The following is a 16,384-nucleotide window of genomic DNA, read 5'->3' as shown; positions in this document are numbered from 1 at the left end:
CCTTTAACCTGAGCTTACCCATCACTAAATGTTTTTAAATAGAATCTGATTGAAGTTTTGTAGCAATGATGTAGATGGCATTTGTGCTCAGATACAGGTTAGATTAGGTGACGTCTGAGAGCCCTCACCAGTTGGAGATTCTATTATTTATTCCAAATGGAAAAAAAAAACACTACATTGCTAATTTCAGAAAGAAATATCTTTCAACTATCAATGCAAAATCAGTTCTATCTGTGGTTTAGTTTGTGTATCAAATATTCATTCAGAATAAGCAGCCAAAGAAATTTTTAGCATTAAATGAGAGTTATCATATATGCTACACATTAAACATCAAATGCTTTCATCCAAGTTATTAATAAAAATGTTGAGCAGAATAAGACCTAGGACAGAGCCCTGAAGAATACCAAGAAGGATCAATTTCCAATCCACATAGGTATCCTGCCTATACTTCTTCATTTGTGCAGAAGGATATTATGAGACACTGTCAAATACTTGATGAAATTCACATAGATTTTGCATCTGTCATTCTAATAAACAAGTTTAGTACAATTAAAAAAAAAGAAATTAGGATACTAATCTGACCTGATGGCTCTCTAGGCTGTACTATGGACTTCATCTACCATGCTCCAGCTTTTCACCATATAGCCTAACTTCAGCCTTGGAAATATTGCAAGCATTCTCTGCCCCTGCAGCCTCTTCTTCTCATTAAATGGCTCCTCCCAGAACCTCCATGTAAGGAGGATTTCCAGGATAGCCAGATTTCATTATTCTCCATGATGTACTCCAGACTCTCTACCATGCTTCTGTCTCCTCACTAGTCAGATACCTCCATCAACTTTCTCAGTTTCCATTTATATGTTCTCCTTGAGGGCAGGGTCTATTTTTTTTTGCTTATAGTTGCTTTCCAGGTATTTACTATAATTCCTGGCATATAGAACATGCTAGCGAAAGTTTATTGATTGTTAACCAATTATTCTTTGCTGGAACCCAATAATTATTCCTTTTATTTTTAAGATCCCAGAAGCAATCCACTTAAAAATCTATTCTAAAATGTTTGATGTAATCATTATGAATCTATTCATGGTCAGGTGGTCCAACGGATAGATATGTGAACTTCTAATGAAGAGGATCCAAATTCAAATTTGACTTAAAAGCAGTTTTATGTCTACTGAACAAGTTTGCCTCAGTTTCCTCATCTGTAAAATGGAGATAATAATAGCACCTACATCCCAAGATTGTTGAAGGGATCAAATGAGAAAATATATATTCAAAACTCTTTGTAAATCTTAAAGCAATATATAAATGTTAGCTATTATTAGCTACCTTCTCTTTTTTTTAAAAAATTAAGACAATTTTTTTTTCCAATTTATGATCTTTTAGATTCTCTTTTTCCACATTCCCTCAAAGATCAATCATAGTTATGTGAAAATATTATTACTCAATAATCTAAGATGCTGTCCTGTCCCACTAAAGGCCTATATGGATCTGAACCAGAATAAGTACACACCATAGTCAGGGGCTAAAATCAGAACAGATGGAGGTGGAGCCAAGATGGTGGAGTAAAGGCAGGAACTTGCCCAACCTCTCCTCCAAACTGCTCCAAATTCCTTTAAATAATTACTCTAAACAAATGATAGAGCATCAGAACAGCCAGTAAAATGGAATAGAATGTTTTCCAGCCGAAGGCAACTTTGAAGCTCAGCAGAAAAGGTCTGTGACACCAGGGTGAGAGTCTAGTATGCAGCTTAGGATCCAACCCCAACCCTAGCCAGGGCCCAACCTCTAAATCAGCGACAGTACTGGTGGCTTCCAGACCTCTCAGCTCAGAGACACAGTACAGGCCTGGACCCCAGCATCAATGAGGGGACTTCAAAATCAGCAGCAGGGCTAGAGGTTACTGGACCTTTCAATATGGGGACACCAGGGAGGACTCAGAAGGTCAGTGGAGAAAATCTGTAGCAATGAGATGGGAGTTTGGGATGCAGTCCCAGCACAGCCCCAATCAGTGGAGCCCTAGGCCGGGCAAACACACTAGATCCATCAACTGTTGTGGAGCAGAGAGAGACACATCTAACAGCTTCAGGGCAGAAAAGTGCTTGTGATCAGATTCTATAAACAGCTGCACAAACCCCCTGAAGCCTGGGACAATGCATCTTCTATATTGGAAACAGAGCCCTACCTTAACAAAGTGTTAAAAGCAGAGTAATAGGCTAGGGAAATGAGCAGAAAAATGAAAAAAAAAAAAAACATTTCTGACCACTGAAAGTTATGGGGACAAAAAGGATAAAAACAGACATTAAGATGATAACAAAGTCAAAGTTCCTACATCCAAAGTTTACAAGAAAAATAAGAACTGGGTTCAGGCCAATGAAGAGCTCAAAAGGGACTTTGAAAATCAAGTAAGAGAGATAGAGAGAAAATTAGGGAAAGAATTGAGAAAGGTACAAACACACACACAAAAAAAATCTAATGAGGAGAAGAATACCTTAAAAAGTAAAAATGGTCAATTGGGAAAGGAAGTACAAAAGTTCATTGAAGAAAATAATTCCTTAAAAAATAGAATTGAGCAAATGGAGACTAATAACCTTATGAAAAATCAAGATACAATAAAGCAAACCCCCCCAAAAATTTTTTTTAAATAGAAAAATGTGAAATATCGCATTGAAAAACAACTGACCTGGAAAATAGATACAGGAGAGATAATTTAAAAATTATTGGTTTACCTGGAAGTCATGATCAAAAAAAAGTCTGGACATCATCTTTCAAGAAATTATCAAGAAAAACTGACCTATATTCTAGAGTAAAAGGGTAAAATAGAAATTGAAAGAATCTACCAATCATTTCCTTGAAAGAGATCCCAAAATAAAAATCCCAGGAATATTATAGTCAAATTCCAGAGCCCTCAGGTCAAGGAGAAAATATTGTAAGCATCCAGAAAAAAACAATTCAGTTGTAGTGGAGCCACAGTCAGGATAATACATGATTTAGCAGCTTGGAACCAGAGAGCAATGAAGCTAGGATTGCAACCAAGAATAACCTACCCAGCAAAACTGAATATAATCCTTCAGAGGAAAAGGTAGTCATTCAATGAAACAGAGTGTTTTCAGGCTTTTGTGATGAAAAGACCAGAGCTGAATGGAAATTTTGATATTCAAATTCATGACTCTGGAGAAGCACAAAGAGGTAATCAAGTAAATGATATCATAAAGATGTTAATAAGGTTTATCTGTTTACATTCTTACATGCAAAGATGATATATGTAACTCATTAGAACTATCTTATTATTATGGCAGTTAGAAGTATATATAGACAGAGGACACAAGTGTGAGTTGAATATGAAGGGATAATGTCTTTTAAAAAAATGATGAAATTAAGGGGTGAGAGAGGAATACACTGTAAGAAAAGGAAAGAGAGAAGTAGAATAGTGAAAATTATCTGCAATAAAAAAAATAACAAGACAAAAAAAGGCTTTCATAACTAAGAGGAAGAGGGGCAGGAGAAGGTGAATGAGCGAATCTTACTTTCATTGGAATTGGCTCAAAAATGAAATAGCATACAATCTCAATAGAAATATAGAAATCTATCTTACCCTACAGGAAAACAGAAAAGGAATGGGATATAGGGAGGGAGGGAGGAAGGGCGATAAAAGAGAGGGCAAATTGGGGGAGGAAGTGGTCAATGGCAAAATATTTTTGAGGAGGGACAGGGTGAAAGGAGAGAGAATAAGGAGGGGGGAATACAATTAGCGATAGTAATTGTAAAAATAAAAATTTCAAAGCAAGTTTCTCTGATGGAATATTATTGTTCTTTGGGAAATGATGAGCAGGATGTTCACAGGGAAAAAATCTGGAAAGACCTCCATAAACAAAGTGAAATTTATTGTATACAAAGTAATAGCAAAGTTCTGGGATGACCTCGCTGTAAATAACTTTGTTATTCTCATTAGTACAATGATCCACCACTACTCTGAAAAACTTATGAAAAAAAAAAAAAACCCTGTCCATATTCAGAGAAGGAACTGATAGAGTCTGAATAGGGATCAAAGCATTTTCTATTTCTCTCTCTATCTCTCATTATTTTTTAACTTAATTTTTCTTGAGGATTTTTATTTTCATTGAGGTGAGAAATCTATGTTTTCTTTCACAACTTGACTTTTATGAAAATGTTTTGCATAATTTCACATGTGATTTTTAAATTGTGGGTGGGGGTAAGGGAGAGAATGTAGAACTCAAAAATCTTAAAAACAAGTGTAAAAAAAAGTTTTGACTATAACTGGGAAAAGTATTAATTAAATAAATATTTTTTAAAAATACAAACAAACAAACAACAACAACAAAAAGCCACAACAGTGCATATGGAATAAAGTTAAATTGTTAGTGGGAATATAAACCAGAGTAGAGGCAAGAAGTAGGCTCTTTGAAAAAGAAAAAAAAATAAGTAGGCTTTAGGGAATTAACTAGATTCAAAAAATACAGACTATCCATTTAAGTCTCCCATCATCCTACCTAATGCCACCATGTATGCCAAAAAGCCATGATGACCATATAAACACTGCTCCCCTAAAGGAGTACATCTTCTAATTACTGGGAATGCTATGGCTGTCATTTGTCTGGACTTTTATTTAGAGAAGTTTGATGCTATCTTCAATTAATGAGGACTATCTACTCAATTAAGACTCAGAGAAATGAAGCCTTTTGCTCAAGGTAACACAGTTATTCATTGATAGAGTCAAAACTCAAACCAAGTATCTGATCTCATTGCTCTCTTCACTGCACAATATCACCTCTCAAACACATTCCTGACAAGTGAATGCATTCATAGAGGAAAAACACTAAAAAAAAAAAAAAAAAGTACAAACTGGCCACCTTTAGACCTCCAGCAGCAGGCAGACATCATTCAAGATATTAATCAGATTGTGAGTCACTATAATTAAACATCAGCATATTATGACTTTTTTTCTACTCATTTAGAGTAATTGATATGGCATTAATTAGTAAGAGTTCATTCATTCCATTGATGTAGTTTATTTATAAAATCAACAATACAAAAAAAAAAAAAAAAAGATGGAGAATTTCTTTATCAGATACAGATAGGGTCATTGGATCATTCATGAGAATTAACAAATAATTGACCTTTCATCCACTTTTATTTCCGAATGACTTTTCACATGTGCCTGAAAGGAACTAGGGCCAGGGCCCCATGCCAATGTCTCTGCCTGTGATTCATCACTGCGGATCTTGGCACCCTGAGTTGCTCCCCTGGCCCTATATACCATATATACTGCCAGAAGAGAAAGGGGGGAATATACCAAGCAAGTAATTTTTTTATAATCAAGAGCCCACATACCTGTTCTAAATAAGAATTAAAGATTGTATGAATACGGAGTCCTCAACTCCTTGTAATTTCCAATTTCCTCACATTATTTAATTGCATTAACTAGATATTATAAAGATAAAAAAGGAGGACAGATGTGTTCTCCAATATGCTCTAGAGAAGAAAAAAAAAACTTGACATGGCAGATCGTTTCTGTGTTTGGTGATCAATTTTAATAAATCACATCATTTCCTTTAAATTACATCAGTAGACTTATTTTGCTTGGGGATCAAAAAAAGATAACATAGTTCATTCTTTCTCTCAAGAGAAAACTTCATTTGGATCATACATACCCAAAAAAGAACTGCAGAACATAGAAATTTAGGCAAAGGTAGCCTACAATAAAATTGAATAGGGATAAAAAAAAAAAATCTTCCCTTTGAAATGTGTTCTGGTATCAAATTACATTTAGGCAGCCCTTGCTTACATTCACTTATGAAAGACTTTTGTCTAATCAGCCAAACCACAGTAGGAGATTAAGTTTCTGGAGGGCAGGAATTTTTTTGCGTCTCCAACATTTAACACAGTGTCTATCACAGAGTAGGTCCTCATAAAGGCTGCCTGGAATCATCCTAAATGGAAATGCAATCTAATGGAATGGAATTTATAATATCCCAGTGATTCTCAATCTTAGAAAAGAATCTTAGACAGAGACAATTTGCACGAGGATTATCAAGAATCTTCAATTATTAAGTAGTTCACTTTAACAATCAAGATCCTTACTGAAGCAATCAGTAGTTAGTTGATACAATGGATAGAGTGTTGGGACTGGAGTCAGGAAGACTCATCTTCATTTGTTCAAGTCTGGACTCAGACAGTCACCAACTGTGTGGGAAAGTCACTTAATCACACACACACAAAACTCAGAGGGCATCATAAAGAGTTGCACATAACTAAAAGATGATTAAACAACAACACTGGAACAATAGAGATTCATTTCATCTTATTTTCTAATCAATGGAATCAATAGGATCTACTCCTTAAACATATCATTTCATCATAGAAACATAAAGATAAGAAAAAAAAATCATAAAAGGGCAATTGGCACATTGGTGAAGATGCTTAAGCTAAAGAAAATTCATCCTGTTTTTTGCATTATCTTTAAGGAATATTTTGTTGACTCAACCTCAGGAAATTGTTCTTATAGTTAGTATAAATTTATTCCTCATTTATTTAATAGAAATAATGAAATCAATTTAATCCAATTTAACAGACATTTTTTAACCATCTATTATGTATAAGACTGTGGTAAATGTTGGAGGAGGGGAGAGAAAATAAGCATGTATTAAGCACCTTCCATGTGATAGGCAGTATTGAAAGTGCTTTAGATTAGACTACAATCCTAGTGACAAATACTTATTATTGTAGGGCACTAGGAAGGAAAGGAAATAAACATTTATTTAGCAGATATCATGTGACAGCCACTATGCTAAGTGCTTTACAAATATTATTTCATTTGATCTACACAACAATCCTAAGAGGTTTAATAATTCCCATTTTTCAATTAAGGAAATTGAGGTAGAAAGGTAAAAGTCTTAGTTAAATGACTTGCCCCAAGAAGGTTACACAGTTAACTGTCTGAGGCTGAATTTGAACTCAAACCTTCTTGACTCCGAGGCTGGTCTATCCCTCTATCAATGGCACCATATAGATGTACAAGTCAAAGATGCAAGAGCAAAATATCTCAGTCCTCAAGGAACCTATAATCTACTGTGGAAGGAGGAGGAAGGTATCAATTATACAATAACCTTTAGGTAACTCAATCTTCTTTTCCCCAAGTAAAATAAGCCTTTGGTCTTTCCACACAGTTCCAAACATCTCAATCATTCTCATCATTTCACATTCCAAATATGAAGAACAATATACTCAATGAAATGGCTCTAAAAGGAAAGTCTGGCAATTTCATAAAAATCATTAGGAGTTATTTCCCACAGGCTATTCAGAGAATATTTCAAAAGGGTATGCCAAGTAGTATAACATAGCTTGTTTCTAACTTGAGTTTTCCTAGAGAAAATCCTTTGTCAAGTATTTGATCAATTGCATATTTTAAAGCATTACCCAGTGGAGTAAGGTGGGGGAACAGTCACAGACTACAGCCCAGAGCAAACACAATAAACATTAATTATGTGATGTTTGCAAGATACTGTAAAGATGAAAAATGCTATAATTTTCACTCTATTCTTATTTAAGTGAATTCAGCATTTATTCATATCCTTCTGGAGCTTTACAAGACTATACCTGTTTACCTGTTTGGAAGAGCCACTTGGTATAATCGAAAATCTTGCATTCTTCCAATAAATTGCTCTGAACCTGCAGAAATACATATATTACAGATTATTCCATTCTGACATAGTAAGGTAAGGGGCGGGGAGAAATCAAATTGAAATATTTTTAGAGGGATAGTAGTGAAACATATTCATGATACACCTTTCTCTCTCACTGTGTCCTCATCAGATTCCTATAGATCTAAACATTCTAACACCTATCATTAAATATTCATATCTGGGACTTCTTTGCAAAGATATCAATAGTATTTTCTGTAAATAATAAAGTTTAGAAAGTTCCTTGCTAAGATATTCATTGATATGTGACAGTCATTGAATTATGATCTAGAAGGGTCCTTAGATGTTATTTAATGCAACTCTTTCATTTGACGGAGGAAGATGGGAGTTAATGACTTACCCACAACATTTGTGACACTTAAAAACTATATCCTATTAAAGTCACAAATGTTTTTAAATTGTTTCCTTATCTCTAAAATGGAGTCATTAATAATTGCACTCCTTACTTCTCAGAGTCATCGTTCAACCTACAAAAACTATTTAAAAGGAAGGTATCGCAACTGGTAAGAGTAAAGAAAACTTGAATTATAACAGTCTAGTTGATATGCTGAATAGTCAAAATATCAAACTGAGGAAAGCAAAAATGACAAAAATGGTATGGTCAAAGCATGAGCCAGTGTTGAAGAGTATCGCCTATCATATAACTATTTAAATCTTTTATCACAGTCACTTAAAAATTTCTAGTAGGAAAATTAGCACCCATATCTCACCTTTATTTATCATAAAATAGAAATCATCCTAACAGGAAATGTTGGACTTCATCACCCAAAAAAGTAGAAATTTGTCCAAATCATGGAATATTAGAGCTAAAAAAGAGGTCACCTAATCTAATTCCCTCATTTTACAGTTGAAGAAATTATATTCCAGAGAACCAGAGTCATAAGCCCAAGGTCACACAGCTAGTGAATGTCAAAACCGTGATACCAGGTCTCCCAATTGTTCTTTGTGCTACATTATAATATAGTTGGAATCTATATCTTGAAATTTAACAAAGCACCTAGAGAGATTCCTCCAAAGTCCTTGATAAATTGTGAGTCATCTACTCAACAGCATAGAATTATATTTTAGTAAGTGAGCTATAAAAAAAAACCTCCAAGGACATGGGCATAAAGATGGTCCTTACTCACTCTTATCCTTGCTGCCAATTTTAATTTAAGTCAACAAGTGTTCATTGGAACAAATATTCTTAGGAGAGGCTTTCTTGAAAAATGCTCCTATGGCAAAGAGGGCCCAAAATGATATAAACCAAATAATGAACAGACATGACTCATATCAGAAAATCATTACTGACCATCCACAGACTAAGTAATGAGTTAAGGGAAGTAGAACAACATGCAACCAGGTGACACACTAAGTTATACTCAGTGTGGAAAATCTGATTAAACAATCTAGTCAGAACAAAAGATGATTTGGAAAAGAATCATTATCCCACAGAAAGCAAATATACTCAGTGGCATTATAAGTCTCATGAAGAATGAACTGAGACTATTTACTTGATTACAGGACCAAAATCATTAGGACTTTAACATAAGTGTTCAGAGTTTGAATATTTTGTTCATACACCAAGTTACATGTTAAGTTATTTTACTAACTACCTCTGATTCCAAATTTAGCATTCTTGCCAGTTGCCTCATAAAATATGGATTCTTTCTCAACCATTCTATTAAACTTGTTATTTCAAAGGCCAATAGGACTTCTCAGTCCTTTTTTTTTTTTCTTCTCTCCAGTGGCCTGTCAATCCCCTTGTTCTCCAACCTGTTTGTAACATCTGACTTCATTAAGAACTCCTTCCTTGGGGATGCGGGAAAACGGGGACACTGATGCATTGTTGGTGGAGTTGTGAACGAATCCAGCCATTCTGGAGAGCGATCTGGAATTATGCCCAAAAAGTTATCAAACTGTGCATACCCTTTGATCCAGCAGTGTTTCTATTGGGCTTATACCCCAAAGAGATACTAAAAAAGGGAAGGGGACCTGTATGTGCCAAAATGTTTGTAGCAGCCCTGTTTGTAGTGGCTAGAAACTGGAAAATGAATGGATGCCCATCAATTGGAGAATGGCTGGGTAAATTGTGGTATATGAATGTTATGGAATATTATTGTTCTGTTATGGAATATTATTGTTCTGTAAGGAATGACCAGCAGGATGAATACAGAGAGGCTTGGAGAGACCTACATGGACTGATGCTAAGTGAGATGAGCAGAACCAGGAGATCATTATACACTTCGACAACGATATTGTATGAGGATGTATTCTGATGGAAGTGGATTTCTCTGACAAAGAGACTTAACTGAGTTTCATTGGAGAAATGATGGACAGAAACAGCTACACCCAAAGAAGGAATACTGGGAAATGAATGTGAACTATTTGCATTTTTGATTTTCTTCCCGAGTTATTTTTACCTTCTGAATCCAATTCTCCCTGTGCAACAAGAGAACTGTTCGGTTCTGCAAATATGTATTGTATCTAGGATATACTGCAACATATTTAACATATATAGGACTGCTTGCCATCCTGGGGGGGGAGGAGGGAGGGAGGGGAAAAAACGAAACATAAGTGATTGCAAGGGATAATGTCGTGTAAAAATTATCCTGGCATGGATTCTGTCAATACAAAGTTATTATTAAATAAAATAAAATTAAAAAAAAAAAAGAACTCCTTCCTTTTTAAAATCCCTTTGCTTCTATGACTCTTCATATTTTAAAAAGGATGTTGATAAACTGAAGTACAACTAAAGAATGAAAACTAGAATTTGGAAAGGTCTTGTGATTCTAACATATGAAGATTGGTCAAGAAAACCTGGAAAATTTATACTGAAGACAAGACTTAAAAGGAATATACAAATTATCCTCCAGAAACTGTCATGTAGAAGTAGAAAGGAAAAAAAAAGATTAGCCTTTCCATAATTTCTTGCACATAGTGAGAGCTTAATACTTGTTGATTAACAAAAACATCCTTCTTGACTTGAGAGGGACATATTAAAAACTATGATTAGAAAAAGGAAGATTCTGACTCAGAATAAGGAAAATCTCATGACAGTTAAAACTATACAAACTTAGAATGGGCTGCCTAGAGAAATAGTAGTTCCTTATTACCTAGAGGTTTGTAAGCAAAGACTGAGTACTTACTCTCTAAGTACTTTAAGTATGTGCCCTTCACTGGTTGCAATTCTCTCCGCATACCCACTTCATATATCTTCCCCACGACCACTACCAGTTCTAAAACCTCTTCTCACCCAAATTAAAGTATTTCCCAAGTCTCTGTGCTGGAACTTGTTTTCATCTCTCCACTCTTTTCCTATATGATTCTATCCATTTCCATGGCTTTTACTATTAATACCATGTAAAAGACTTCTAATCTATTTCCAGTTCCAATCTCTTTACCTATCAAAGAAACTCCCATTTCCAGCTGTCTGCTTGTTATCTCTCCTTAGCTTCCCCATAAGCATCTTAAACTGAATACTGCCATCCTTGTTCCCTTCAAAGCCAAACTCATGATTTTCTTCTGTCATTATGAGGCAAGATAGAATAGCAGTGTTTTGAGCATTTGAAGGGATGCAAGTTGAAAGAAGGATTAGACACATTGTGTTTGGCCTGAGAAGGGCAGAATGAGATGCTGTAAGTGGTGATTTTGTCACAATGGCCAAAAAACTATACATATGTGGGGAGGGGGGGGATATATACATAGACATACATATACATGGACAGGTACATGCATATATGCATATATATATAGTGATTTTGTATGTGTGTTTGTGTGTGTGTATCTACATACACATATGTAGATGTATACCCTAACTGAATTGGTCTAAAACTGAAATGGGCTATCTGGAGAGGCAGTGTATTGGACCAAACTGAAGGTCTGAAAGCAGAAGCTACATGGCAACTTGTTGTCTATGCTGTTGTGAACATTTTGTTGAAGTACAGTTTGGAGTAAATGGCCACTGAGGTTCCTTCCAATTCAAAATTTTGTAACTCTGCCTGAAGTATTGATTTGTTTCTTTCTCTATCTACCTCCACTGTCTCCCTTTTTCTAATTAATCACACATATAGCTACCAGAATAATCTTATTTAAGTTCTGATCATAGTACTTCCACAATGAAACATTTGCAGTGGATTCCCATTGCCTACTATATGAAGTCTAAATTCCTTATCCTGGTATCAGTGTACTCCATGATTTGATGCTCACCCATTTTCCACATCAACTTTCCTTCCTTCCATGCCCAGCAACACTCCGCCAATGTGAACAACTCATCATTCTCTAAATATACCTATACTTCCTCAGCTCTATGCCTTTATTCATGTGGTTCTATCCATCTGGAATGGCATTCATGTCACATTTCTGCATGTTAAAAATCCTGCTCATTCTTGAAAATTTAACTTAATTATGGTTTTCTTCAAGAAGCTTTTATTGGATGCTTTTTCAATTGAAATGTCTGCCTTGCTCCCCAATCATTACTATCTTTCTCTAAGCTTTCTATGCATTCACTCTCAATCTTTACCTCTTAAAATTCCTGGATTCCATCAAATCTCAGGTAGAGGGCCACCTACATGAAGCTTTTCCTGCCCATTCTCCAAATGTCAGTATTCTTTTTTTGCAAAACTACCTTTGTATAAAGTATGTAATTTGTACATGGTGTCTATCCTATTTTGTTATGAGTTCAAATGTTGGAGTTCTTGTTCTTCTCAAAACACAGCCGGTTTATCTTAGAGCCCTCCGGATGTCTCCAAATCCAAAGGTTCTGTCCTTCAGCCTCTGCCTCTGCTTTCTTCAGCCTCCGACCAACACAGAGATGGAATGAATCTCTTATCTCCTTCACTTGGGGCTCGGCTAGCTTTCTGGTGAGTCTTTCAGACCAGCTTGGTCTCAGTGGGGGGCGTGCAGGAGCCCAGCCACCAGCTACAGTGGTGTGAGATGAAGATGAATCTGGTTGTCCACTGAACTCTCCACTCGTAGCTTTATCCTCTGAAAACTCTTCGTCTGCCACCAGCCAGCCAAGTGGAATATATTCTGCCTTGCCTCGGAAAGAGGGCTTCTGGCGTAATTCCGCTGAAATCCGTCAAAGTGCTCTCTGCACCAGAGTCGCTCCTCTCGAGTCCAGCTGAACTCTCCTCTGCGACCAGCCAGCCAAGAGGAAAATGTATTCTGGAATAGCTCTCTCGCCTTATATGTGAATCTTCTGAGAGAATAGGATTATGGGTTTTCTCCCATAGTGCTCTCTGGCCCAAAGAGCTTTAAGGGAGGTGTGAACTCCCTTGAAGTTAGAAAGTTTACTTTGTGAAGCTAGCATACTTGTGAACTCCAATGAGTAAAGGTGTGAACACAAGCCTTGTATTAATTAGTTCTACTTAGTACCTTGTTTCAGGTTCTGGCCAAAATCTTCTTGTAAGATTAGATCAACTCTAATTAGTTAGCAGTTAGTAAGGATTCCAACATCTCCCCCTTTCTTTTGTTAGATGAAAACACCAAAGGAAATAGGAAATCTAATCAGATTAGTGGGTTCTGAACGGGATAAATCCATCAATATGGGCCAGAACTTTGTAACAGATATACATGGTATGCATACATCCATCAATATGGGAGGCATTATACACAATTTACATAAGCACATAGCAATATAATACAGGCTAATAATAATGTAACAATCCTTCTTGCCTTGGTTACGTCATCTGTAAGATGAGCTGGAGAAGGAAATAAGGAAATGGCAATCCACTTTAGTATCTTTACCAAAAAAAAAAAAAAAAAAAAAGTCCAAATAGTATTATAAAGGGTTGGACATGACTAAATCAACAATAATGCTTTGATCTCCCAGAGTATTGCCTAGAAATAGATGGAGTACTAAGAAATATTAAAATGGACAGTTTTGCTAGATTATATTGTACATGGAGTATATATAAGAAGGCTGGAAAGTCAGGATTGGGGTCACATTGGCAGGTTTTTAAATATAAAACAGAAGATTAAATTTTATCCCAAAGGTAATCAACAGGACATCACTGAAGTTAGAGTAGGAAAGTGATATGGTCAGGTCTGAGTTTTACAAAAATCATGTGATAGCTACATAATTAACAGATTAGAATGAGGAGACAGTTGGGATGGGGAGACTAAATGAAGGATTTTGCAGTAGTCAGTTACAAAAGTGAGGAATCTGAAACAAGGTGGTAGCTATGGAGGGGAGGAAAAGGGATATACAAGAAATGAATTGTGGGGGTAGAAAATTCAAATTTTGATAGTTGATTGGCTATGGAATTTATATATCCAGTTCTAACTTTTTTTGAAGTGTAATAAACACATCATCATATGGACATTTCTACTTGGATGACTTGCCTACAACAGGAATCCTTTTTCTCACAAATACATCTCTTTCAAAATTATCTTTTTTTCTGTTGAGAAGAGCATGATTATTTCACTTGTTCAAAAGGTCACCTCAGTCATCTTTGATGTTTTGTCACTGTTACTTTTCCTTATCTGATCTTTTGTTAAGACTTTCAATTTTGTGTCTATCAAAGCTCTTGTTTGCATCTCACTTTCAAGACTGATACAATCATCACCCTAATTCAGTCTCTCCTCACCTCTCACATGAATTTGTAATAGCTTCCTAATTGGTACATCTATTTTCAGGCTCCTTCTCCAATCTGTCATCTACATAGCTACCAAATAAGTTCCCTCAAACATAAGGTAGTGTAGATTTAACTATGTCATTTCCCTTCTTAAAAGTCTTCAATGACTTCTTAAAGTGCAAATTTGATCAGGTCATTTTCCACTCAAACTTTTGTAGCTTCTTATTTCTTCAAGATCAAATATAAAGGGGGCAACTAGATGGCACAGCGAATAGGGCAACAGCCCTGAAGTTAGGAGGATCTGAATTCAAATCTGACTTCAGACACAACACTTCCTAGCAAAAAAAAAAAAAAAAAAAAAAAAAAGATTAAATATTAAATCCTCTGTTTGCCATTCAAAACCCACTCCCCATCTTTCCATTTTTTTCATACCTTCCTCCCTATCATGGAATCTTTCATCTAGTACCACTGGAATAGATAGATAGGACAGTTGATCTCTTGACTCAGGGCACTTTTTCTCAAAACTGAAATACTCTCCCTCTGCATCTCTGCTTCCTGGTTTGCCTGGCTTTCTTAAGTCCCAATTGAAATTCCATCTTCTACAGGAAGCCTTTCTCATCTCTTAATTCTAGTGTCTTTTCATTCCTTTCCTATTTATCTGTATATATGTGTTTGTTGTCTTTTCCATTAGACTGTAAGCTCTGAGAAAGGAGCAATTGTCTTCTGTTTTAATTCATATCCCCACTTAGTTAGCATTGTGCTTGCATACAGTAAGTGCATAATAAATGATTATCAATTAACTGTAGCATAAAATGCAAACTCCTTTATTTAATTTAGTATGTAAAGCACTTCATAGTCTCTTTCTATTCTTGTTTAACTGTGATCTCATTCAGTGTCTTTCTACATGCACTCTACATTCTAGCCCAACTGGATTATTAGTTGTTTAATGAATCCACAATTCCACTTATCCCCTGCCTCTGACCTTCAAACAAAGAATCCCTTATGCCTAGATTATGTGCCTCCTCACATCTGCTTCTTAAAGATCTTTCTTCCATTCTCATTTAAGCTTCTACTCCCCATGGGGAGCTTTTCTGGCCCCCCTAATTAGTGTTCTCTCCTTCCTCAAATTATATTATCTTCATTCCATTATGTAAATATTACAGTAGGGCAGCCAGGTGGTACAGTATATAGAGTGCCCAGCTTGGAGTCAGGAAGACTTATCCATGCTCAATTCTACATCTCAAAATCCTTAATTTTCTTCAAGGTCCAGATCAACCACTACTTTCTTCACATACACATACAGCACCCCAACTTAATAGTACTTTATTTTTCAAAGTACAGGTAAAGGTTATTTATAACATTCATTTTTGCAAGATTTTGAGTTCTAAAAATTATCTTTCTCCCTTCAAGCATTACTTTTTAAATGAAGAATTTCCTAAAATAAGTTTTCCTTCCCCAGCTTCCTCTCCCAATTGTCTTATATAATATCTGTCTTGTATATTCATATGTATACATATAAATGAATATATATATATGTATATATATATATATATATATGGAGTAGAGCAAGGGAAGGAGCCTAGGCTGGACTCTAGAAAATACCTAGAAGATTAGCATAGCTTCTGTCTACCAGGACAATATAACAGAGCTCAGAAGATGGAGTTGTAGGCCCATAACAAGTGATAGAATTCATAAGGGGACTGAGATTTTCACAAAGTCTGAGAGTTACACTTACCTCAGACTAAATGTCTGAATAAAGGACTGAAAAAACTAAAGGGAACAGAGGACTGCTATGTCAATTAAGTCAATCTATAACTAGATTTTATTTAGATTAGGGTAAAAAGCTGATTTATAATCATTTCTATAAATGTGTTTTCTTTTGCTTTTGCTTTCCAGTAAAGCTTTCTTCTGAAAAATTCCAATTCTCTCTGTACTGATGAAAGAGGGGATAGATGTCTCATTCACAATTTGTGGCCAAGTGGAGGGTGGCAGATGCCATCTAATTCAGGAATTCAGAAAATACTAGTGAAGTGGAGCAAATAGAGAATAGGGAACCCAGAAGAAGAAGAAAGTACTTGCAGATATTAATTCTTTATTTCCTAGTTGTTTCCT

The 16,384-nt window shown here is 35.6% G+C and overlaps 1 protein-coding gene across 1 annotated transcript in view; it reads right to left on the bottom strand.

The window, feature by feature from the left end:
- USH2A (usherin) overlaps positions 1–16,384 on the bottom strand; it is a 998,601-nt gene that overhangs the window by 908,331 nt on the left and 73,886 nt on the right. Inside the window, exon 4 of the mRNA XM_051996749.1 lies at positions 7,620–7,683. Within this exon, the coding sequence (XP_051852709.1) occupies positions 7,620–7,683 (64 nt within the window). The remainder of the gene's footprint in view (positions 1–7,619; positions 7,684–16,384) is intronic.

This window comes from Antechinus flavipes, chromosome 4 (genome assembly GCF_016432865.1).
Source record: "Antechinus flavipes isolate AdamAnt ecotype Samford, QLD, Australia chromosome 4, AdamAnt_v2, whole genome shotgun sequence".
Lineage (NCBI taxonomy): Eukaryota > Metazoa > Chordata > Mammalia > Dasyuromorphia > Dasyuridae > Antechinus > Antechinus flavipes.
This window is presented reverse-complemented; position numbering and strand designations above follow the sequence as displayed.